General features: G+C 45.0%; 1 protein-coding gene across 1 annotated transcript in view; it reads right to left on the reverse strand.

The window, feature by feature from the left end:
* Nucleotides 1–22,558, reverse strand: part of FOXO3 (forkhead box O3) — an 88,002-nt gene extending 65,444 nt beyond the window's left edge. The window contains exon 1 of the mRNA XM_021553805.2: nt 21,950–22,558. Coding sequence (XP_021409480.1) covers nt 21,950–22,543 — 594 coding nt within the window. The 5' untranslated portion in view covers nt 22,544–22,558. The remainder of the gene's footprint in view (nt 1–21,949) is intronic.
* Nucleotides 22,559–26,807: the final 4,249 nt, after the last annotated feature.

The raw sequence follows: 26,807 nt of genomic DNA on the forward strand, positions 1-26,807 counted from the left end.
TTCTAATCCAATTTCAAGTGGATTGTGCGTAGATCCCAAGGTGGTAAAGGCTTTAGCAATGCAGTGGACAGGAACATACCCTTCACATAAAGCTCAGTACAACAAGTACTAATCAGGAGCAGCCATGCAGGAGAGGAGCCAAGGGCAGAGAGGAGGCTGGAAATCCAGTTACCCACTCCATTCCTAGAAATGATTCAGCTAGATTGGACTTACAGCAAAGGGGCAGAAGCACAACAAGTAGCTTGTCTTTGCTCCCTACATTTTATGAATAAGTATTTCAGCTCCTGAACCCTTGATCTTTCTTCTCATAAAATGCTATTGCAAAAGCCAACTCATATTTTCCACACACATGGAAAAGTATTTGCTACCCATTCAATTCCTTAACCAAACACACACACTTAATATACCAGTAGCTTTCTTCCTCACCCCTTTTGCATTTTTTTCTTCAAAAAATGCTTAAGTTTCTTCTTTTTAGATATTTCTTTTAAATATTATGATATTCTTTTTTGACTGCGCCATCACTAACTTTTGAGAGCAGCAGAACTCTTCAGGACAATGCAGTAAACATTAATACCAAGACTTCTGCTGTTTACAACCTTATCAGAGCATGGTGTTTTCCTGTGAGCAGTTGACAAGTGAATGAAAAATCAGTAAATGCCTTGACCGCACTGAAATAAAATAAATTTAGGAAAAAAGTCTAAAACCCTCTAAAGCACAGAATATAGGAGGGGCAAAAGGGGGTGTTTTGGAAATTGTACATGTGCAGTCATGATGTGTTACTTCCAAAAACATACTTCCAGCTGTTATGTATAAATATTGGCTTGAAAATTAAGCCCTAGATGACGTGCTGGCACTTGGTTGGATCTGTTGGCTGGTGGGGCACTCTCGGGTGACACCATGTACATGCTGTGCTGTCACAGAACATGCTGGTCGCTCCCGTCCTGGTGTGTCACCGGCATTGCATCACTGCCAGTGAAATAATGCAGCTGCCTCACTGCTTTTCTCCCCTTTTTTTTAAGTGACAGCAAATTTCAGTGCAATAAATCTCTGAGCCTGTGCCCAGCTTTACTGCTCACACAGGCCAGCTTCTCTGCTTTGTAGAATCATTTCTCCCTCAGCATGACCTCATTTGAGGAAAATAACATTCTCATCACCTGAAAGAGGTCGTGATTAAGCTTAAAATTTGGCAGCCACATTATTGTCTGTTGTCCCTTAGGCTCCTGGGATTACTGCTTTCACTGGCCATTATCATTGCCCTCCCTGAAGCAAGTGAGTTAGATAGTGTCTCCAAAAACATCTACAATCTACCACAAAGATGAGTACTGCTAAAAGGCCCCAGAAGTCACTGACAAATCTCAGCAGCAAAATACAGAAAACTTTTCTGGAATAAACACAGCAGCAGCAATAGGTGTGTAAAGACTGTCTTACCAGGCTGCTGGCCTTCACTACTGTTCAGCAGGCAGGAGGCAATGGCCAGGTTGCCCACATGGCTTTCAAAGAGCATCTCAATGCCATAATCAATATGCAGAAAAGTTCATTTATCCAGTTTTATCCGCTACTTGCCCACAGGAAACCTGCCAAAGCATCACACTGTATAATGGCAGAGCTATCTGTAGCCACTACTTGTCACTTTAAGACACCATAGCCCATCAAAACATCCTACCATATAGTTCAACCAAACACCACCATAAAATAAAAATTCTTTTTTTCTGTGTTTTGACAGTGCAGGAAAAACCCAATTTGTGAGAGCTTTCAAAATGGCTCCTAAGCGACGGACACATAGAAAACACTGCTGATCCCTCCAGAGCACCCTCTTTTCATTTTGACAATTAAACACATGAGCATAGGGTTCAGCATCGTCTGCAGCTGCAAACACTCTAGCTGAAACCTGCAAGCTACATACTTGTTCAACCAGATTCATGTTATTATCTTTTCCCTTTCCTTTCGTTGTGGCAAGAGTAACAATTTAATTAGACAGGGGAAGAGAAAAAAAAAGCCCGTATTATTTATAACTATAGCGCAATACATTATTTTTAGCTAAAGGACTCTTAAGAAAGAAATAGTGCCCAGACTGATTTTCATGTACAACTTCCTGAATTTATGATTCATAGCCAAATTTCAGGGACAAGTTTAATTTAGGTTTTGATCCTTTTGACCTTGGCACATTAGCAAGAGCTCTAGTTTTACTGCCTGCAGCTTTGCTTCTTCTGAGCTCTACAGATTTAAAGCTCAACAGGTCCACTGGCTGCAAAACCAGCAACGTTTCAGAACAGGCAGCCTTTGGAGAAACAAAGCTGTCATCCAACTGTAGCTCTTGGGGAAATTTGGGAGGTGGGGAGCATTCAGCCAGGCACAATACCACACCGATAGGAGCGGGACGTATCCCATTACGGGAACTGTGTGTTCACAAGCAAGTGCCAGAGTCACAGGCTGTTCTGCCATGCGGCAGAGATAACACGGACAGGCTTCACGCTGCAAATCCACCCTCCCCAGCCACTTTTTTTTTTTTTTTAACCTAAACTATATTTGACTTCACTGTCAAGAATTTCGGCACAGCTGCTATTCTCAGGTTCTCCTAAAATACACACAGTAGGTACTGTACTATTGCACATACAAACATCTACCTTCCTACCACAGCTATTTATGATTAAAATAACTTTTCTCCATTTCTGATTTCATTTCCTTTCCCTGGGCCCTGTTTTACATTGTACAGGAGGTGCCTTCAAGACCAGAACTAGTCTCTAGCATTAAATAAAGAAGTAAAATGTAAGCCTGGTTAGAAGTTTAGAATTTAATGTCCAGTTTTCCTTGTAGGTGACCTGTAGGCAGGAGTTATCTCTGATGCCTCACAGTTCAGGGAAGAGAAAGGACTGAAAGTCAGCAATTAGCTAGAGGGTGGTGGTAAAGAGGAGCTGCCTGTCATCTGCTAGGCCCTCAGATATCCCCACTGCCCATTCCAGTCTCTGCTGGGTTTGTTACACTTGTTATTAGGGCTGCACAGCTCAAGTCCTCTCTAAAGATCTGCCCCAGCTGCAGCCATCACTGTCAAAAATTGTGCAGGTCCACAACACCTGCAGCACCTAGCAATGATCTTACTCTGTCTAAAAACAAATTTCTTGGGTAAAGAACACCACACTCGCTTTTCAGTTGCACTGAAATAGGATAAAATGGTGGCATGCAATTTATCACACTTTTCCACCCTTCTGGGACACTTCCATCATTCAGGTGTTCTCTGCTGATGTGATGGAAGAAAAAGAGTCAGTGTCTCCTCTGCATCTGGAAGATGGTCCCTCTGCATCGAAACCCACGGCATCACCTTCTAAACTCACCCATACAGACTGCAAAAGCAAACAGATCTTGTTTTCACCCACCCTTGCACCAAGCAAGAGTGGAGGTAAAGCATTAGCACCACAGTTACAGTGCAGAGGAGGCTATTCACAGGAGCAGACTAAATTTTTACTGAGCTCCAAGCAGAAGCTCTGTGAATGGTTGGGATGCTCCAACAAATGTTCTCAGCACCTGGTTCTTATCCAAAGCCTCCCTTAGAGGCATGTGTTCCACTCAAGAGGACCTTGCTTTCAATGCATGTATTCTTCCATAATTTAATGTGTTGAAGCCCAAAGCTTCTTTACCTCCCAAAGCTTTTGCATGAGTCGTAACTTCAGCATGACATTAGCTCTGATGCTTCTGGAGGGCTAAGCAAAACCCCTCCTACTCCCTGAAATATTACTCTGGACATAAGTTGACCAGCCTCATTCTTTATCCATGATCATCCTGCCTACTCAGCCGACTGTAGAAGAATTAACCCACACTGAGGCAAAGGCTCCTTTCTGCCTTATGGAATGGGGCCTCAAGTTTCCAGTGTGAAGCTCCTTTGTACTGAACCCAGTATGTCCTAGAAATCTTTCTGTGGGCAGCTGTACTCTGTATAAACAGTAACATAAACAATAGAGATTAAAGGGGTTCATCTCTCACTGATAAAGACAAACAAATACAACTGTTACAAATCATTCTGAGGTGATAAGAGATTTGGGGTGAGCAAAGCTGAACCCTGACTCCACGGCCCTGTGGCATGCATCCAAGTGCAGTAAGAGAAAGCTCCCAGTGGTCCTGAAGTTGGCCCACAAGCCATGCCAGAAGGGCACAGGCACTTCAGCAGCACTGCACTACACTCTGCCTCCTGTTTGGAGCCACCTCCCCTCACTTGCCAGTGCTTAAAGTTGGGTGCACCAACTGAACATTAATCCTGGGTTTTAGCACAACCCAGGCAGGAGGATACCTTCATGCATGCACATACTCTGAACCTGTCCTTTCCTTACACAATTTGATAGTTTCCCTAAACAGCTGCTGCTTCCAAAGACCCTTAGCCTTCCTCCTCCTTGCTTTTAAGCTCCTTTTTATTTAGAATTCAGGCATTTACATTTATAGGATGGGAAAAGGACATTTGTGACCAGACGTTCAAGACACCCCTCTACATCAGAAATCAGGGGACAGGAGTTTAAACTAAAATACCACACTACTACTGGCCTAGCCCATTGCTGGAGGAGTGAAGCTGCTGCTCTCCCTGGTCCAGCACTGTCAGATCTCCAAGGCAGAGCAGGGTACTCTTCTTGACACCTGCCCACTTAAACAACTGCTGGATTTGCAGTCAGAAAGCCCCCCTTCTTTGTTCTGCCCTCAAGATCAGACTGACAAGGAAGGCTGTTGGAAGATTTTTTTTGTCTTGACTTCTCAGCAGCAAAATACACAAAACTTTCTTGGGATCTCAATGGAATCGTCTGGATATTTCATTTAACAGACGTGCTGTACCTGCAGCGCCTTCAGTTTTTCCTGGTATCTGCATGCAATCCATTGCTGTTGTGGTCTCTGTTTTATAACTATAGGACTTTGGTTTGTCATAAGGTGATGGAAAAATGCATTATCTGACATGCTGTGGGCCAGATTTCTGAGAGACTTTGGAAAAAGTCTCATGGGTGACTAGACCAGGCTCATCCACTTCAGGGCCTTTGTAGACCAAAAAAAGTGCACATTTCTTTTGCAAAAAAGAAAATTACCACAATGTCAGAACCCAAAGTAACAAGGTTTTCTTTGAATTTTTTCTACCTACTTTTCATATCTTTCTACTGAAAGAAGAGGTTGCAGCATGGAGAATTGCATCAAACAAAACTCTGCTCAACAGCCTTATCTCAAACCCACAACATGTTAATTCAAGGTTGCTACCTCTTCCATCTCCTTTCCTTGCACAATAGCTAACAAACAAGGTACAAAAAGGGCACATAGAGAAGCCTCAGTGCAGTACAGACAGGACAGATTTTTTGATTCAACTTTAATCTCTTCACTTTCTTCTTTTCCACAGACACTAAGAAATAATGTACAGTTCTTGTACCTACATAAATTGCCCATTTCTAACTGATGCAGCCTTCAATAGATGACCTGCAGCATGGAAATCAAAAGTTACTTAAACTCTTCCACTCTCCATAAATGCAAAGGAAAACCTCAGCTGGCAGCCAGCACACTGCAGTAACTGACACTGCTCCTAAACCTACAAACCAGTCCTCAGCATGTGTTGCTGCAGACACTTATCTGCACTTTAAAGTGCACATTTGAATGTTTTTGAATGTGCAGAAACCAGGCAATGTAAATAGAAAACAGTTTTAACAGGACACAGAGATACAGGGTAATGCTCCCTCTGCATTACGCAGCTAAAGCTTCAGCCAACAGCACGGGCTACATGACAGAAATGCTCCATCAAGCCAGAGCTACGGCTCTGCAAAACTGTAAATGATTACAGAATAATGCCCTGCAATCAAAGAACAAAATGTGTGCTGCAGATTAATCACTTTCCAAGACTGGAAAGGAAAGATAGGCTTGAGAGATAAATCTGGCTGGGGTGTTTATGCAAGCGTATCATGCTCCTTAGTACTGAATGTCCCAGAACTTACAGAGGAAGTAAACAATGTGCTGGGGGGGTGTGCAGGGGGTGTGTGTGTGCCCGTGCTCACAACCCCAAGTAAGACAGCTTGTGAAAAATGCTGAACTTTCAGTTATGAAACACCAGCGTCAGGAGTCACTTTATTGCCAGCTGTACTGCTCCTGCCTGGGAAAATCTAAAACAAAGACCCCTTCAGATACAGCCAACGCTTCCCTCTGGCATTTCAAGCTTCCCTACAAAACTCCACAAGGATGCCCACGGACTCCTGAGCCCTCTCCCCCATGTTGCCTCAGCAGCTACAGCAGATGGGCAGTGCATCTGAAGGCAGGGACTGCGAGCACTTCTGGCTGGGATTGACTTCTGGAAGCACACTCTGGCTACCTACGTTTTCAGTGTCCCTCTAACATAAAATCATGCTGCTTTTGGCTGTTTAGGCAATACCAGCTTTCATGCATTCCTCTTTTCTCTGTAAACATATTTACATTTGTAACTCCTAACTGGCTTAACACTACACAGGCATCTCAAGGAAAGCTCTACCACCACTTGAATTAGATGTAACGCTTTGACGATCAATTACAAACACAGTAAACTGACAGCAGTGGGTGCAGGAGAGGCTGGTGGTATGGATTTTGATCAAGGGTGCACAGGTTTGTTGGGAAGGCTTTCTGCAAAAGCTCACCAGGGGCCTACACCACAGTAGACTGAGTCACCAAAATGACACATTACAAAAAAGTTAGAAAATCTTCATGCTGAGAGTTCTTGTTGTCATCAATGGTTTTGGAAAAGGTAGGGGCACCATGCTGCAATTCCTCGTCTAAGGATGATGGCCTTATACCAAATTTATTTCCACACAGGAGCTAATAAAAATTTCCTAAAAACTAAAGTGAGAAATAGTGCTGGGGTATGCACTGCAACAGTGCTGTGTATAGGGAAAATACTTCACAGAAACCAACTACTGAGGTTCCCTCTCCCTGCAAATATCTGGCTCTGTATTAAAACAAATTAGCAATATGCTACTAATAAACAAGACTGTGATATAGCTGTGAGGTTCCCCTAAAGCAAAATCCTACCAATGCTAGTAATTGATTCAGCAATGTGCACCAGTGCAATGGCACAGGCGTCTCCAATTCTTGGAAACATTACATCCACTCTAATTCTCCCCCCAAGGTCACCGCAACCATCAGAAAACCCCCCTATATCGTGACCAGAGAGCTGTGTCTAAACAGCCGCTATCAATAGCCTGGGAAACTGAAGTGCTGCACCTGAAAGGCATCAGCTACCCTCAGCCAACCACCTTGCCTAAGTGGCTGGAGAGCAGTGGCAGAGATCAAACTGCAGATTTCTCTTGCAGGGTAAAAAGCAGGGTGTGCTAGACTTGCCTTTGCACTATTTGTTGCAACGTGTGCTTGCATACACTTTATTGCAATGGAAAGAGGACAGGACACCCTGTTAACCTGACTAAAGTTTTGAACTTTTATCATGAAGGAACAAGAGACTCATAGATGACACACTCTATGCCAAGCTCTTTAACAGCTCAATACAAGGTTATTCCCACCAATAAATGACTTGGTCTAGCTAGCACCACAATTCAGTATGAGTTTCTCAATCTAATTCTGATAACAAAACCACTGTCATCAGCTTCCCTAGATGTGAAGGCATTTTACCAGAACCATTAAAGACCAAACATGAAGTTAGTATCAGAGGCAGAAGGTACAAGAAACCATGAAGTGATATCAGAAAAGGTCAGCTATATCATTATATTTTCAAGTCTAAATCCATCAAGTCGGAGAGTCCTTACTGGAGGACACAGAATATGCTATGACTATGGACTGTACACTTTCATGGCTTCTATTTTTTCAGTGAGGAACTTGAACATCTCCTCTCTACACAGATAAGGAAGGAAAAAGGAACAGCCCCTCACCATGGAAATAAGAGCAATTACTACCTATACCATTAAACACTTTAGAGACAGCTCAGTAGCCCTGTGAATTGTAGATTCTCAGATGCTGTTTGGTGTCTAGGTCAGGCCACAGAGAAGTAATACATCCCAGTCTCTCTGAGACAGGACCCTCCATCTCCTACACAAATGAGCAACCTCTCAGTACCCAGTATCAGCAGAAGGAGCAGGATTATCCCAATGACTAAGGATTTGCACACTGACAGCACCATTGATTGCTTACCTAAGGGTGGATCAGTTAAAAATATAAACAGTGCTCTAAATTATAGGTGGTGCTGTGAGCCCCACCTACACCTTGTATTGTCCAACACTTCCTACTCCAGAACCCTGTTTGTTCCTCAGCACTAATAACTTTGCAAACCTGAACTGAAACAGGGATTAGACACAGGATAAGTGGTCCAGGATAGGCAAGAAAGACACAGGAAATACACAGTCCTGGGGCGGGGGAGAAATGTGGAATGGGGAGCTGGACCAAAAAAACAGACAAGCTGGACTAGCAGAACAGATATGAAAACCACTGGGGATGGGCAGAGGTGGGGAAGGTCACAGGAAAAGGAAGGAGGGATGCATGGAGCATGAGAATCACAGAAAAAGAGACTGGGATGAGAGGGGAGGGGAAAAGATCTGGCGCTGGACAGTGCTCATCAGGGAAACCTATGGACACTGAGGCAAATGACACAGACACACACACCAGGAAGGGCGTGTTTCTGTACTCAGAGCCAAGTGCAACAGCTGTGGCACAGGGCCCACACAGAGTACGGGGACGAGCTGAAACCCTGAGTACCCCTTGAAGGATCCAGCCCAACAGGGAGAGTGGGGGTGGATGGAGCCTGTGAGCTCCTTACTAAATAACAGCGTCACAGCCGGCATGAGAAGTAATTTCAAGTGTTCAAGTGTTAGAGGCAAATTTATTTCTGATATTTTGTACTTCCCAAGCACTTGACTTCTGTCTATTTGACTATTGATACTTTTTTCTGTGTAGGTTTTTGGGTAAATAAAGAATGCTCTTATTTAGTACTTCTGCCTGGCCCTTCACTGAACAGTGAAAACTATCCATTGAGATACTCCAGTGATCTACAGTTTGTGGTCAAACCATGCAAAATCTCCCTGGCAGCTCCTAGAAAATAGGGTGAACCCATCACTGGCATTGCTCAAATCCACCGACTCACTCCTAGGGAGAAAGCTGCTGACCCCCACAAGTCTGTAATCACCTAGAAGAATTTGTTGTCTGATATCTGATACAATTTCCTGCAAAAAATAAGGAAAATACCACCTCTGTGACAATGAAAAACTTTTTTTTTTTTTTTAACCAAACACAACCAACAGCCACCAACAAAAATGTCAAACCAGAAAGGAGGCACTCAAAACTGGATAAATTTAGTAAGATGTCATGATTCAACTACAATCAAAAGAAATCCATACTTAATTTCTCAAACAACTGTTATCATACAATTCAAGCAGTGTTTTTCCTTCAGGCTGGGAAGATACCAAATACACACTATTTCTCAATTTACTACCTTTTTCCTCCTTTCTTAGTTTCAATTAGAGAACATTGTCATTCGACATGCTTAGTAAAAGCCTGAATAGAAATGACACATGAGAAGCTTTTGCCAGGGTTAAGTCTTGACACAGCTGTTGGAAAAACCCAAAATGAACATTTTATCCTGGCCAAATCAGCGTTCTTTTCACTATTTATACTCTCGGATCCAGCAGCTGCAAGTGACACTACAGGTCATGTTGTTCAAAATGGCCAGGGAATCTGAAGATTCTCTCAAGTTCTGGAGGCTTGTTCCTACTTCTGTTCTTCCTCTCAGTGCTTCACAGCACTGCTGCACCACTGTTAATTTGCTGCAAGTTTAAGAAGAATACCAAACTCTGATCAGAACAGAATTTACAGCTAAAATTTCCATTCTTAATAAAAAAGTGCCTTTTTCCTGCTTTCATTTTTCAGCACCATAGGATCAACACTGGCTGCTCAGCTGATAATGCCCCTCTTTATTTGAAATTATTTTTCTCCTTTCACCACCCACATTCATCTGGGACTTATTCAGTATTATTCTGCCTTACACTGATCCAAAACAGCAAACAATTTCTGTAACTGCACAATAAGCTGAGAAGACCCTAACAGAGCTGCTTCGTTGTCTAAGAACCCCCTCACATACTGAAAATAAGGCTGAAAAACTTGTAGGGAGGCTAGATATAGCTGTGCCTTTAACAGCACAACCTCTCTGGTATTTTACATTTGGCATCTGGCATTTTACAAGCAGGGAAACATTTCTGCTGTACTTTGGCCTTCTGTCATCAGAGAGAGGTGGAGATTTATGCCCCTTCTCCTTCTAAATTAGACTATTTCAGTGCCTTATTTTATATTCCTCCTGACAGGTCCCTATTTTGTATAAAACAAAAAGTACTATTGTCACTGTGCTGTATGGCAAAAGCCCTTTCCAGCTGAAAGACAAAACTCCTGCCACTGAGTTAAGTAGCAACATGTAACTTTGGAGTTAAAACTGTGAGGATAAAATAACTTTGCCCAGACACATATTAATTTCCAGCAGGATTTGATAAAATTATAATTCGCTGTCCAGAAAAAGACTAAAACATTAAACATATTATACTGAGAAAGTCAAAATAGGTCATTCAATCAGCATTATTCCCCCTTCATTTCACACATAATACAAAGCAGTTAAGTAATTTCTCTTGCAATTAGCATCATCTTTGTCTCCTTGGTGTCTAAAATACACTGGAGATATGAAGCTGCTCTGACTGTACTGCGGCCCAGGCCCTGCTTCCCACTGACTCCTCAATAAATACAGAAGTGAAATCCTGTCTTCAATGATTTCAACAATGATAATTTTCTTTTGTTATTCCAATTTCCTGGTCTATCATCTCAAATAATAGACCTTTTCCCTCTGATTAAAAAGGAGTACAGGTGCACTCAAGAAGAACCCCAGCATTCTCCAGCAGCTAATGCACATCCCACTCCATCTTCCAACCAAGAACACTTGTTACCTGGCAGAGCCCAGCAGAAAGTGGGCTAGAAACAGCCTTCGTGAGAAACGGTGGGGTTTTAGGAGATCTTTCCTGAATGTGAGAAGTCTGACATATGCTTCAAATGCATTTTAATTTAGAAGAATGTTGGAAAGATTTATTTATGTTTCTAATTAGGTAAACAATATGCTTCTTCCACCTGCTTTGAGCTACCCCACTAGGCCAGTAGACGTCAGATGTCTATGAACATACATCAGGTTGATTTACACCCTACTGCTAGCTCACAGAATCCTTCCTCCTCCCAGTCCCGTATGCCACTACCTTATGGACTACACACTTCCCCTCTTTTTTGTATGGAAAATGGCCTCACTATTGATTTTCAAATACCTTCCTAAGCACCACAGCTCCCTTCCCCATAGCTTTATATAGTACAGTTCCTTATAAAAGATTTCTCTCCTACCCCAAGCATGCAAGCCTTCTAGTACATTTTAATCAGAAGTATTTTTGCCATGCATGAATCAGGATAGAAGAGCACTGGGGCAAGAAATATAACTCAACATGCCATGGGAAGTGAAAATCACACTGTCAACATCATGAACATAATATTAGGTCGGAGCTTTTGGCTGCTGTACAAACTAGGCTGGAAACCTCTGTCCCAATTCATGCACAGCTCTGACGTGACTTCCATTTGCGAATCAAAGATTTTAGATGTAGCCCACTTATCTGGGACGCATACATGGCTGAGGCAACAAATTCAAAAAATGCTTCAAGAGTTTTTACAGTGGCAGCATCTTTATCAGTGCCAATTTTCTTGTCCTACAAAGGCATAGAAGGGTCATCAGCCTCCCATTGTCGGTCTTGATGCATACTTAAAGAAGCACCATTCACTCTGAAACCTGACATCTCACACAAACGGTTTTGAATTCCCCCATACAGTGAAACTCAGGCACAATAGATCGTGTTGCACAAACACAGGGACAGCAGCTCCACATGTCTCAGCTTACAAGCATCTCGGGACACAGCTTGAACTGGTGTCACCTTCTTGTACAAATTCCTGAAAAAAAACATTCTCTGAAAATTAGTCAAGGTCCAGAGCAGTTGTGCAGAACAAACAGTAAGCTACAGGCTTTCAGGAAACCACATCACTGCTCTCTGCACAAAACTAATCAGCAAAAGTGGTGATAATGTGGGAGCCTGTGAAACACTAACAATAAGACATTCTTTCTTGAGCACTGTTGTCACTTGTCAGATGCCAAATTTTATGTACTAAAGCATATCTACAACTTAATATGTGAAACTGATAAATCCTCCATGAAGTCTTAGCAAATATATTTACACAAGATTGGGGTTCACACAGAGTCGGAAACTTTTGATCTGGATTAAGTCTCACATTTAAAGGTATGTTTACACTGCAAATTTCATGTAAGAAAGTGGGGTTAACCTTGGTCACAATGTGTCTTTGGAGAGCTGCAATAGGTGTTTGAAGAGATAGTGTGGAGAGAAAAAACTCCAGATACAGCAGGATTTAAAAGCACTGCTATGTGAGTACATATCAAGACAATTCAGTCCACATTCTAGACAAAACAAATATGGCCCTGGAATTCAGCCCATGCCCTAAAATTATTTCTTTAGAATAATATATTTATTCTTCTGCATCCTATTTTGGAAAAAGCATAGAAATCAACGTGATACAGTATGAGAAAGCACTAAGTTATAAGGGCAAATGGTCTTCAGAGTCAGAGGTGCTGACTGTCTAGACTAGGAGAGCAGCTTGTATTAGATATTACTAGGTAATTAATACATTTTTAAACAAAGCTTTGTTTACTTAAGTAAGACATTGTTACTAATGCTCCCTAGTCATACTCAGTTCTCACACGGGGCTCAGGCTCAGCTGCAACCAGGATTTTTGGCACTGCTGGCTTGACTCTGTCTAGCACTAATGCAAATGCTCCTGCCTTGACATGGCCTTTAGCAGGGATGAGACTCAGACCTGCCCTCTTTACTTCACCTACCCATGAAAGTTGCACTGTCATAAACCTACATCCATGCAAACTCTTCTTCATTCCCACTCCCAACTGAGCAGTCCCAGCAGCCAGGACGCAGAGCAAAGCCCCAGCAGACACATCCTGATGTTTTTGGGTGTTCCTCTATCTGTCCTCCCACAGCAGACCGCCGTCTGTCCTCATCAGTCTTCCAGCTTATCTGTCGTCTCCCACTCCTCTAGGGCTGGGATAAGCAGATGTTACCTCCCTGTTCAAGTCCTGGCAAGCAGCACACACCTGCCCTTTTCTGCTCACATGACTCAGGAGCCAGCAAACCTGCTGAAAACTCTTTTCTAACACTGAGTCCCACCCACTGATCATGGTCCTGGAAATGCCATGGCCTCCGCTGCTCCCTGGAGAGAGGCAAAGATCTTGGAAGGCCACGGATGTGGAGATAGGCTGGCCTGAAGACACTGAAAGGCTGAGGGCTGGGTTACGAGGAGCCTTCAGGCAGACCCACAGCACAACACAGAGTCTGAAAGCAGTGTGAGTGGTAGGTGTCAAAGGAGGAAAATGGCTTCTCTGGCAGCACTCCTGCCTCCTGCCCTCATTCCAGAGCTCTCAACTGGGTTTTGGTGTGGAGACGTCAGCACAGACCCACCCTTCACCTCGGCACGGGCAGTAGGCGAAGGGATGAAGAAGTGGCGTGATCCAGTGACTCACCCCATGGAAATGCACCTGACCACAGGCAGCACTCAGGTGTAGAGCAGCCCCAGGCTGCACAGGCAGAGCCCTGCACCCACAGCCTTCTGACACCCAAAACTGGAGGCACACACTGCAAGGGCCCTGACAACAAGCTGTCAGTGCCACACGGCATTGTCCTTGCTTCACCAGCTCCTCCAACAATGGTCCATAGGCTGCCTCTACCCTTCTGTACCAGAAGACACTGTCCTTACACTCATCTTTAAAGGCAGCAAGTAGACACTTCACCATCAGGGGAAAAATAATAAAGAAAAGCAAAATAACACCCTGCCAAATAAACATGTTCATGTGAGAACCCAGAATTCCATAATTCAACACTAAAGTATGTAGCATGTTGTGAAAGAGCAAGGAATCCACTCAATTTGTTAGCACAAATCTGTTGAAAAAGCTAATTTTCACAAGGCATTTCTTTACTAGTACAAATCCACAGAAGGGCACTTCTCTGTCTGTGAAATCTTAAGAAGGAATCTGAAAAAGTATTTAAATAGCCTTTATTTTTTAATAGGTACCAGGATACAGATAAAGAAAATTGCCCCAGTAAGCAAAGTTCAGGTAGGACACACACAGAGTGATTAAGCTGCTAACTCCCAACCTCCCTCAAACTCCCTGCAAAACAGCATTATAGGCATATCAATCCTCAAGTAAACCTACAAGGTGGGTCACCCAAAGAAAGGACTCTGGCTTTGCAGGGCAAGAGGGGCTCCTCCTGGACCTCACAACCAAGCACAGCACCAGGAGAAACCACTCTGGCAAAAAGCAGTGATCTTCTCTAGCCCTACTGGAAGGCATCTCCCTTGCTACTTCACACCAGTGATGAGGCAGAGCACTGATGCAATCATTCATTTGTTCCCAACTCCTCACACTGTGCTGGCATTGCTTTTCATCAGTCTCCAAGCTGTATCCCAAACCAAAACTGCACAGCATGCCCTGCACAGCTACGAGCCAGCCCTCCACCTCCCTGGGAAATGCAACATGCAACCCTCCCACTGGTGTTACAATTGGGAAGGTGAAGTAGGACATAAAGTCCCTGGAGTCTCCCAAGACAGGAATGAGAAACTGGGATATGAAAAATTGAGGCACGGATTTTTTTTTTAAGTATTGGTATTTGGAAATCTAACAAGTCCTCTCTGGTTCTTACTCCCCTCACAGACTTTAGACCAATGATCCATGACAACCCTTACCCAAAACACTACCCAGGAGATAATTCAGGTAATGTAGTTGATGAGTCCAGCAAGACTCCTGCTGTTGCTGGAGATGACACTCCACTCCAGTGGTGCTCTCAAAGGCTCCAGGAGCCCTAAGGTCCATCATCCTCATCCACAGAGAGCAGAAGATGACCTCCCTGTAAGGAACCACGGTGTGTCCCAGCAACTCCTACATCCCCTCTCCAGCCTCACACAGCTGAGCTTTTCCTACTCCTTCACCCCAAAAGGACTGGGGTCACATCACCACAGGACTCCAGATGCCCCTGCAGTTCCTGGCATGGCTCTTTGCCTCAAGCAGATGAGCAAGAGCTGTACCCACCACTAGCAGAAAATGCTTGGAAACATGCTAGTTTGCTTGGGAAGCTAAGCCGTTGTCAAATAAATGCCAAATACATATGGGTAAGGAGTTGGTGCCTATCAGTGGTACAACTGTATCCGACACACACAACTAGAGCATCAGGAAGCTGGTGCAGCCATGCAGAGAAGCCCGGGATACCCCAACCTGACTTCATTTGAAGCAAGTTAGAACAAAACATCTCACTCTGAAGGGAAATCCCCTTCTGTAGACAAGCCACTTTTTAATAATAAGTGCTAAATGGACTATTCAAGCAGGTAATTAATGTTAATTAACATATGTCAGGCCATAAATTGGCTAAATGCACCTCATTTTCCAAGCTTGGTGTGTGGCAACGCTCAGGAAATTGTAACAGAACAGCCTAAGTTTGTAGAAGCACAAAAAGAAGTGCAAATAAAAGGTTAAGCATAATCTTCACTTAACTCATGGTGTGCTGAGACAGCAGTACAGAAAACTGCATGACTATGCACATTACTCAAACACTTCATTTTGTCCCTGAACTGCCACACTATGCACATAATTGTCAGTCCCAAGAAAAGCCACATCAAAAAAACCCCCGCACCTCCCTGAGTGCTGTTATCAACCAGGCTTTTATCGGGATTGTCACTATCTGCCGGACCTGGAAGCACCTTCTGTTCCAGGGCCTGGCCAAGCTGTGGTCCTTTCCAAAGCCAATTTGAGAATCTCAGTTTTCCACGGCAAGGGGAACGAATCAGCAGGAGGATGGTCAGAGCTTGCCCTTCTCCAGACAGAGTACCTCCAAACGCAGAGGGCCCTTTGCCTCTAAAGCAAACTAATATTGCCATTTTGTAATGCTGCCCTTGGGCATGTTTTCTGTGGCAGACATAGTAGTAAGGCTTTTCTACAAGTGAGAGAGAAACAAGAGCACGCAGACTTTAGCCTAAGCAGCAACTTGCATTAAGAAACACTTTCAGTTTCTCCTTTGGCAAGCTGCCACTACACCAAGACCCACTTTAATTGCATTGCAAATAAGAAACAATCCTCACAAAAGACTTTCCATACTTCCACGCAAAATAAGTGGCTGCCAAAATCTAGCAGGGCACCTTTAGGAGGCTGCCACCTAGAGAAATGCTTTGGCTGCTTATCCTCAGTTCTCCCTATCTCAAACGCAATCCCTTCGGCCTCCCTTTGAAGCCAGCACACCCACCGTAATTTTCTGGGGTGGTTTCACATTTGTTCAACCCATCCAGCCCAGGTGAGCTGGCTGAAACCCACCCAGCCGCTGCAGGAGGCTGCAGGGGGCTGCCCCAGAGCTGCCTACCTTCCACTCCGGGCTGCTACTTTGTCCACATCAGCACAAAGAGCTTTGACAAAACCACACAGCTAACCCTAATCACTCGCCTTTCTAAAAGCACCAGCACGTGCCCAGCCTCCCCTAATCTCCCAGGATTACAGCAAAATAGTGTAGCACCACCAAAATGACCCGAATACAAAATGACCTCGAGAGTAAGACACCACTCGCTTCACCAGGACAACACCAAGCAGAGGCAGGAAGTCCAGGGCAGACGTGCCAGGACATTTCATCTCCCCAACCTCATAGTCTCAGACAGTTTGTTCAAGCCAATACAATACATCAGATATAGCTGCCATCAAGGTGATTTAATTTTTACTTGCATTAACTGTGTACTTTGAAACACACAAGTAAAAGTAGAAGCCAACCTCTGACCCTCAAGCTTCCTATTTTAAATATGCTCAAATTTTAAATATGTACAAATATTGACACTAATAAATCTATTACAGACAACCTCAATTGCTGCATGACTGTTTTAGGTAACCTTATATCTCTGAACAATGGAGGGACATCAATTCCAGCATTTATCATGCAGGTCTACCTGGCTGTGATAACTATCCAGCAGTACCACATCATCATTGATTGGAAGTTTTCCATTGACATCAAAAGTTGAGTTTATCATAGCCTGTGATTCTTTCCAGATGAAGACATTCACCAGGGTGATGTGTTTATCTGCATTTAACAAGTCCTTCAGCAGAGGTGCTCCTCACTGTCACACTGTGGACCAAACAATGTGAATGATTCTGGGAGAGCTACTTACTTGGTCTCTCTCTCACTGCTCTAATAGCTGGCACCTGCCTGCATGAGCTGGGGAAAAGTGAGATCTCTGATATACATTACAGATATGAAATAATAATATGTGCTAATATCTACATATAGTTTATACTAGAAAGTTTAAAAAGTCGTTTGTTACTGTGCTACTACAGTATACTCCTCTAGTATACTCTTCTTTGATGAAAGACATTTGTTATCTAGTGGTTTCAACCACTGGAACCACACGTCTTTACACTGCTCAGCACAAAAGTCATTTACAAATGTTTGAGTATTTTGTTAAAGCACAACACAGTAAGGCTTTGATCAGGTAAGATGCTTAAGCAGAAAGTTTAAGCACACAAGTAATCCCAGTGAAGTCCCAAGGATCCATTCATGTGCTTAAATCCATGCTCTCTGTGGTGGGTCAAAACTTAAAATAATCAGGCTACAGTTTGTAACTCAAACTCTTCGGTACAGAAGAATAAGGCAACACAAAAATATATATTAAAAATATAATTTTATAATTTAATATATTTTAAATATATTTTTAAAAATATAATATAAAGCTGAAAAAATATTCCTGTTAGCAGTTAATTGGGAAACAGAACCTTTAAAGAAATAAAAAAGAAATTTAAAAGTCAATAGAGGAAAAAAAGAAACTGACGCAGACTCCAGTTTTATGTTGCCACTTCTGATAAAGACATTGTGTATCAATCCAAGGAAGGAGAAGAAGAGAGTGGTGTTACTTCCTCCTCACATCTTTGCAAGAAGATGATAAAAAGAGTCCGACACATCTTGCTTATCAGCATCTGGCTAACAGATTTAGACATCTGTCTACATCACTGGCAAATTTCTCAAGCCTTTTCAAGTCTCAGTAATTAGAGAAGAAACTCGTGCATTTGCTACAACGAAGGGACTGCAGCCCTTTGGTACATACTGGCCAATAAAACATGGTAAGAAATGTACAAAGTTTACAAAAATCTCCCCTTCAAAGTAAATTCCCCAGCAGCTAGTGTTTATCTTCTATGTGGAAGATGAATACAACAAATTCTGGAAAACAGAATAGGCTTCTGATATGAAAAACAATTCAAAACAAATCAGCTACATTTAAATTTGGGAATTGCTGGTATCTCTCTATAAAGGACGAGATTCAGTCTTGCCATATCACTTAACAAAGAGGAAAATAGTCCCCCTAGTGTACTCTCCATGTAGAAAAGACTGTTTCACAAGATAGTGCTGCAAGAAATTACAAAGTAACATCGTGGGAAGAGGTATGGAATTACTTAAACTGTAGTGAAACTGGGCATCTCTACTACGTGCACATACAAGAAGGTTTTTCAGTTTCCTATTTCAAGATTATTGAGGGAAGTGAGTGCTTCACCTTAAATACTAGTAAGATAAAACCTGGTTTTTAAGTTGGCACACTAGTTTTGTGACTGAAGGACTTCGATTGGGTAACAGATACCTGAATGAGGAAAGATCTAGTCATCGGGAGTTCTGAAGAAGTACCTGGAACAGCCACCTGGCACAGTGAATTTCACAAGGGTGAAACCAGCTCACCTTGGGATCTCTTCCCGCTTTCGGCGATGATGAACATAAATACCGACCTTCTCTAAGTATTCAAGACAGAAGCCGATACTGGAATATGCATGGAAACCCTCTCCAGTGGTCTGGAAGTGTATGGGATTGTACCAGCTGGGGCTGCCCGCGGCACACAGAAGTGTCCGGAGTGTGGCACCTCTGCAGCACTGCACCGTGCACTACTGCCCTAGTCAGCTTCAGGCACTGTTGGGTTAGCCAACATCCCACTGGGGCCAGGGGGAGAGGGAAGCAAAGGAGATTGTTGGGGGGGTGTATTGGGCAAACCTTACCCGAATTACCAGAAACGTAATGTATGCCTTCCTAACCACATCTGAAATATTCACTTCTGCTTTAATGTCCTAGGCAGGAAAAAAAAAAAGTGATAGTTATAACTCTAATTTATAGCTCTTAAAATAATTGTTTGAGGAGAATAATACCAGCTATATTTATGGATTATGTTGTTCAGCACATCTCACTGGAAACAGTAGTAATATTTCATATATAATAATACATAAGGTAATAAGACCAAGTTCTCGTCTTCCCTTTGTTGAAAATAACAGTTTTCCCACTCAGTGGCAGAGCAGATTATTGTTAAATGAGTTTGCTACCTTCAACGATTAATTTAGCTGTGCAAAAATATTCTAAATTAAGGTAAAAGCCTTCTAACACAGAACTATCTTCTGTTCACTTAAAGTCTTGGTGTAACCAGCAATCTGAAGAAGTCTAATGTGAAAAGCTGACATTAGTTCCTGAAGAGTTGTATTCATTACCTGGGAAGGAAACAAAGATGATAATAAGATATAATGTGTTTTAATATCAGGAGACTAAGATGGAGTCCCCATATAAGAATATTGCCTCTGCACAAACTAAACTACTCTACAGCCAAGAAACTGACGTAGTCCTCTTCTGAATGTATACGCACTTAAAAAAAAATCCTAGCCTTGCTAAGGACTTACGTTTTCCAGTTTCAGATGCCTGGCGAATTATTAGCTCCTGACCTCCCCCTGGCCCCTTCCAGTATGCCCCTACCACCCACACACAACTACACCCATCGTTAATGTGACTGAATGTCTTACCCTAACTTTAGAGACATCTCATAATCAGAGGCAGAATTTGCTGCTACCAGTGTGACTGCATGTCCTGAGAAAGGTCATCCTAAAGGCTTGTGAGAAACTTCTGAACTAAATTATAACAGAAGAATCTCAAGGGATCCAAGTTTTTAACATTTTAATTACCTCCAAGTACCAGTTAATGCTGCTCAGCAAAGGAATCAATATCAAATTAACAGTATAAAGTGTCAAAAAAATTGTTACAGTATTAAGGATACTAATCAATGTAAGCACTTCATATTATGGCCCAGATTCTGCTTCTGCTAAAGTGAAAAGGAGTTTTGTCACCAAATTCAAAACAGTGTTACCCCCATTGTTAGGTAAATCTTTGTTTGAATAAGATATTGAGAATTCACTGAAAATTCAAAGTACCAGATAAAAATGCTGGATTTGCCGTAACAGCTGACATCTAAAGCCACTGCTTGTGTGTGAAACCGAACAACTTATGAAGGCACAGGCTGTCATTGGAAGATGTAACCCTTTAGCACATTCTGCGTCACACTTGTAAAGTCAGATCAAAATTCAACATCTAATACACACAAAAAAGCTGTAAAAAAATATGTGTGGTTTTAAAAGCCTTGTCTTCAGCTAGCCATGCCAGCAGTAAACTTTGTGTTTGTATTTTCTCCAGCCTAAGACAAGTCTGTCAACTAAATACTTCCTCTCCTGTGCTTCATTTGGAAGGTAAAAATCATACAGCCGCACTTCAATTCCTAGCAGCAAGTCCTACTCGGGCACCAAAATACATGATAAGGCTGCTAGTACAGAAACTGCCAGAAATGTTTCATCTATACAGCATTTGTGACCAATTTGTATACTGAAAGTTATCACCTGATCCAAATCTAGCTAAATTCAAAGAGAAAATTTAATTTTTTCTATAAAAGCACTGAACTTGCTGGCAAATTTACCTTCAGCCATCCATACAAAAACTCAGTGTCAGATGCTGCTAGTATCGGCCCTCAGCAGCAACTGAACCTTGCTGGGATTTCCTTCTGCAAACAGTATCGGCATCAAGCAGCACCTGCATTTTTGTACAGCTGCAAGTATGTGACATTTTGGCGTCCAACAGACGCTGACAGATGAACAGGAAAACTAAGGAAAAAAAAAAAAGCAGTTCTGAAAATCACTTCAAATGTGCTTTACATGCAGTTCTGGCTCCTGGTAGGCCTTATATGACTCTTTCTTGAGGGTAAAACCCTGCCTGCTTGCAACGTGCTTTTGCACGCGCTGAGCAAACAAGCCACAAAACCAGATATTTTTTTTTTTTTTTTCCCCCTCACTTATTAAAACGGTAGTACTCTTAGCTGCTCACTGTCGCAGTGCTGGACAGAAAATGCTGGGACTATCAGTAGACGGTGCTCTCATACACTGGAAACGTAGGAATCACAAACCACGCATTCCAGGGGCTGAACAGCCAATAACTCCATGCTTTGATTAACTTTATGAAGAAATGTCAAAACGCGAATTTCCCTCTACTGCTTTTGAGGAACACATGGGCAAAAAACTGGGGGTTTCCTTGACAAAAATAATAAAGTCTTTCTGTATTTGAGCTTTGAGATGCAGACTGACCATACATCAAAGCAATTCTGCTCGTTTCCAGCATTAACTACCTCCGGTGTTACCATAACTTAAAAAAAAAAAAAGGGCAAAGCAAAACCCACACACCTTACAAATATTTTTCATTTTTCTTACTCTCTCCCTCTATCTTTCTGCTTATGTGCTTTTGCATCACAAAAGTCAACTGAGCTCCAGCGCGTACTCTGCCCTCAGAGTCAATAGCCCTCACCGCTTGTACAAAGCGACAAGAAAGAGACAAAACTTTCCTTAATCCCTCTCCTAAAAAAAAAAAAAAAAGCAAAGCCGACAGGGCGACCACCATCAGCACAACCAGCGCCCGGCGGGCTGCTGTCGGGGCGAGCCGCCAGCACCCCGCTCCGCGGCTGCATCTCCAGGGGCAGCCCGCCCGTCGGGGCGGCGCGGCGGGAGCGCCGCGGCCCCGGGATCCCGCCTCACCTTCCACCCGGCCGAGCTGTTGCTGTCGCCCTTGTCCTTGAAGTAGGGCACGCAGCGGACCATCCAGTCGTAGATCTGGGAGAGAGTGAGGCGCTTCTCCGGGGAGCTCTCGATGGCGCGGGTGATGAGGTCGGCGTAGGAGAGGTTGCCCCACGCGTTGCGCCGCGACGAGCACTTCCTCGGCGCCGCCGCCGGGCCCCCGCTCAGCCCCCCGCCGCCTGCCGCCGCCGCCGCTCCCCCCGGCGAGAGGCTCGGTCCCTCCGGGCCGCCGCCGGGCAGCGGGGCCAGCAGCCGCGCCGCCTCCTCCGGCACGGCGGTGGTCGCCGCCGCCGCCGCCGCTGCTTCTCCGCCCGCGGGAGCCGCGCTGCCGACGGTCATGGCCGAGCCGCCCCCCTCCTCCTCGTCGTCCTCCTCCTCGGGGATCATGGAGGCGGCGTCGGCGGTCGACTCGCCGGCGGGCTTGGCTGGGCTGGCCTGCAGCTCGGGCCTCTGCAGGGGCCAGGTGCAGGAGCGGGGGCGGCTCTGCGGCTCGAACTCGGGGTCCAGCTCCACGTCCAGGGGCGAGAGCGGGGCTGGGGGCGACGCCTCTGCCATCTTGGCCTCCCCCGCGGGCGGCTGCGGGGCGCTGCGACGGGGCGGGCGGGCGGCCGCCGACCCCGCTCCTCCTCCGCCGCCTCCTCGGTGCCGACGGGAGCCTAGCAGGCGGGGGTCTGCCGGGCGGGCATGCCGCGCTCCGCTATGGGCTGGCCGGCTCTCCGCTGCGCCCCGAGCCCCGCTCCCCGCGGGCGATGCGCACGCCGGAGCTGGGAGGCGGGGGGAGAAGGGGAGGGAGGGAGTTAAAAAAAAAAAAAAAAAAAATCAGATTAGGAGCCGGAGCGGCCGCGCAGGGCGGCAGCACGGGCCGGGCGGTGCCGGAGGTGCCCGCGGCGCTGACCTCCGCGCCGGCGGAGCGGCGGCCGCTCCCGCGGTGCGTGTGTGCGTTTGTTTATGTTTCACTCCATGCGGATGCAGAAGTAGCTTCAGCGAGAACCGCGCTGTATCCAGCCGGGAGAAGACCCCCTCACGCCCCCGGTGCCTCCGAGCTCGCTCCTCGTCGCTTCCGCAGATATCTTGCCTTTTGGGGGGGTGGTCCTTCGCGCCCTCCGTCGGCGGGAGGGCAGGGAGAGCGGTCCTTTGGGTTACACCGAAGACTTTTTCCTTCTTCAAAACGCCCTAAAGGGAGCCGAAGTCTTAGCATACATCCAACTGCACACTAGCGTAAACCTGTCACTTTGCAGTGCCCCCAAGCCAAGCGCAAGCAACCCCCCAAAATCTCACAGCCGACGGACGAGGAGGCAGGAGAAGGCCACCCCGGGGGCTGCTCGGTTAAAAAAAAAAATAGTAATAAATCCTCCTTCTTGCAGGGAAAAAGCAAATGCAACGGGAACAAATCAAATCGCCAGTCTTCCAACAGGTCCAGTAGCTTTAAGCCCTCCCTAGGGCTGCCAAAGAGAATACGTTTTGTTCCAGCATCAACACCACATTCATAACCTCCTTGCTCCTGCTGCTGCCATCTTGACAGTTTTTCCCCCCTTCACTTAAGTCATTTAAAAAGCGCAGGCAGACGAGGCAGGCAAAGCCACATCGGGAGGGGCGGGAGACGGCGGGGGGGTGCTGGATCGAGAGCCACCTCCACAACCGGCAGCAATCGAAATCCGAATTCACGGGAGGAAGAAGCAGCGCTGCTGCATGGTTCCTGCTGCTCCTGCGCCTTCAGCTCCAGAGAGCCTTCCCTTTAAAGGCGAAGGATGGGAAAACGGCAGAGCGCCCGCTCCCCCTGCGAGCAGCCGGCGAGAGGCAAGCGATCCGCCCGCGCCCAGCCCGTCCGCCGCCGCAGCCCGCCCGAGCAGCCTGTCACCCTGCTCGCCGCCGACTTCCACATCCCTCCTCCTAACAACCACCGGCAGCAACACAAAGTTATAGACACACGCAGGGAGACTCAACCAAACCGCACGGGTCGGCAGGGCCCGCCCACGGGCGGGCGGTGCCGCGCAGGAGCCGCCCCAACGGGGCGGGAGCGCCGGGATGGGGGAAGGCGCCGGAGCTGGGCGGGCTGGAGAAGCCGCTGGCGCCTGGGGAGGGCAGCGCTTCTCTGCTTGCCGTCCCTGCGGCCCCGGAGCCCTGTCCGGCCGGCCCAGTGGAAAGCGTTCAAACCTCTCCAAGTACCCGGTAAATTTTTCCAAGAGTTGTATTAGGCCTGTTTCTTTTCTGTACTCATTTTCACTGGTCAAAAATTATTAGTGCACACGAGCTGTTCTGGTAAACTTTAAAATACAGAGTCTAATTTAGTAATTTGAAAACTTTCACTCTGCCTGTGGGTGATTCCAGGAACGTGTTCAGACATGTCCACACGTGAAATACAATCTCGCTGTACCTCCCTCTTAGAGGCTATGCCCTAGCAGAAAGCCCTCCAAAGTAGCTCACTTGAATATGTAGTTAATTATGGGTTGAATAAAGGGGTGACCCACAAAACCAAGGAACATAAAAGCTATTAATATGGATGTAGTTATAAATACTTCATATGGCAACTTCTATGTATCAGTTCTTACCCGGCTTGATACCGACCTAGACTGTGGTGGACTAGATTTAGTCCAACATGGTCTCCGAGACAAGATACAATAGCATGGACTGAGAAGCAGTGTGCTTCAGAAGATGTGCCGGATAAAATTAGCAGACAAACTATTCCTGATGTATTGCATTATAGACAAGTAGAGAGATTTGTAAACCATTCAGTTTGATTATAAAACAATCGAGACCCTGATCCTGCATGCCTCACGCGTGCTACTAAGTAAGGCCTAAGGCCCTAAGTGTCTAGTTCAAGAGCCACTGAAGTTAGGAATAGTTTAGTGTGATTTTATTACAAGGGACAGCATTTCAGCATGCATACAATTAATCCCTGGTTGTCTAAATATAGCAAAAGACACCGAATTAATCAGAATAAATGCAGGTTCAAGTAATGGAAATAATTTTCACTGCAACTCCATTTTGGGTCACAATGTTGAGTGCCTTGCCACGGCTTTTGTTGTAACATGGCCCCTACAAAAATGCAAGGCAGCTCAAAAAGACACCAGCCACTCTCCAATTGTGACACTGGCATTTGTGTATATGATTTAGCAGTTGGTAGGGAGGAAAACCACAGTGGCATTGAAGAGCCAGCAACCAAGTTCAGACAAAAAGGTGTGGTGAGAAGTTGCTTAGGCCAACTACATCTCCAAGGAGGCTTTCCTTGTGACGTTCAGCAGTTAGCCACAGAAGGCCACCTGTGAAACTGTGACCGGTGCTCAGCCCTTTCCCAAAACTAGCTACTGCTTGGGGCTGATTTTCACCACTGCAGAAACCTCCACATGGAGCGCATCCCAAAGCTCCAGGGAAGCACAGAACTTTGACCTTGGGCTGGGTTGCAAGCAGCAAATCTAGTCCTAAATGATATTATCATCTTCATTTATTTATTTAATTGGCATTGCATTACTCTACCAGCACTGCTATTAGGTCTCATTGTACTGGATGAAGGGCCTGCACGTGGTAAGAAATGCTCCACTCCCTGGCAGAATTGCAGTCTAAGTGAGGCAGGAGAGGGCGGGAGAAAGGAAGTAACTAAGTAGTAACCCTATTAAAAAGATGATGGACTGAGGCACTGAACAATTACATGACTGTACTGAGGTCATACAGGAAGCCCATGCCAGAACTGAGAAATGACACTGGATCACCTGAGTGCCAGCCTTGAGCAAGATTATCTGTCCTCTTCAGAATTCACTGGTATATCAGTCGCACGACCTTTATCACACGTCATGGTACCAGTTCTTCACAGCTCCGTGCACCACGTGTGTGCCCATGATAATGCAGTCTAGGGGCGTAATTAAAACCACAGTATAATTTTTCCTACACATTTTGCTTATGAAAAGTGCATGAGCAAAACAGAAAGTCACAGGATGTATTGTCATTCCATGGCTGGGGCCTCTGAAATACGCATAAAAACTGATGAAAATTGAATCTAAAGCTTGCACAATTTTCAGTCTCTTCCTTTAAGTACTTTCATGCCCCAAGGGTGGGATTTTCCAAAAGGCTCCATTTATGGGATTTTTATCACTGACTTCAACAGGAATAAAGTTAGGCCAGCCCTCAGGCCATTTGAAAGCCAGCTCACTTACTTTGCCTACTTAGACTGCAAGTGTTTTAGGGCAGGGCTGCTTCTTCCTCTGCATCTCCTTTTATCTGCTGTGGCCGTTCAGGCTGATGTGGGAAACCTGTGCCTATCACGGTATCTGGATTATATGGATCTGGCAGGGTCACAGTCACATGGCAATTGGAGACGTGCAGGTGACATTTCTGGCTTCACCTCTCACACAAATATCTAACTGCAAAAGCAGGGCTGGAGATAAAGTCACATGGGGGGTGGGAGACCTGGAATTTCTTGTCAGTACAGCATTAAGGACATCTCCTGTGAAGTGTACTGCCGCTCAATAAATTAATGTTATATTGCACTTATGTTAAACAACAGCTGCATTGTCTACATGGACCTCACACGAACAAGCATATCATGGGCTGTTTTGTGAGACACCTGCAGCCTGGTCTCTGAGAAGTTTGTCCCCTGTAATAACCCTGTGTACCCCTCCCATCCACACCATGAGAGAGTGGCTCCTTTAGTGTGTTTTTGTTCTTCCCAGAGTTCCCTACTGTGTCCTTTAAACACAGACTGGGCAATAGGCAACAGGCTTTGTGGCTGATTCAGAGCAACCTGGATGCTGGTGATTAGAAAGAAATGTCATTTATAAAGCAGCCAGATTCATACCCTGAGACTTTAACTTTTTGCCCAATTTGG

This window comes from Lonchura striata, chromosome 3 (genome assembly GCF_046129695.1).
Source record: "Lonchura striata isolate bLonStr1 chromosome 3, bLonStr1.mat, whole genome shotgun sequence".
Lineage (NCBI taxonomy): Eukaryota > Metazoa > Chordata > Aves > Passeriformes > Estrildidae > Lonchura > Lonchura striata.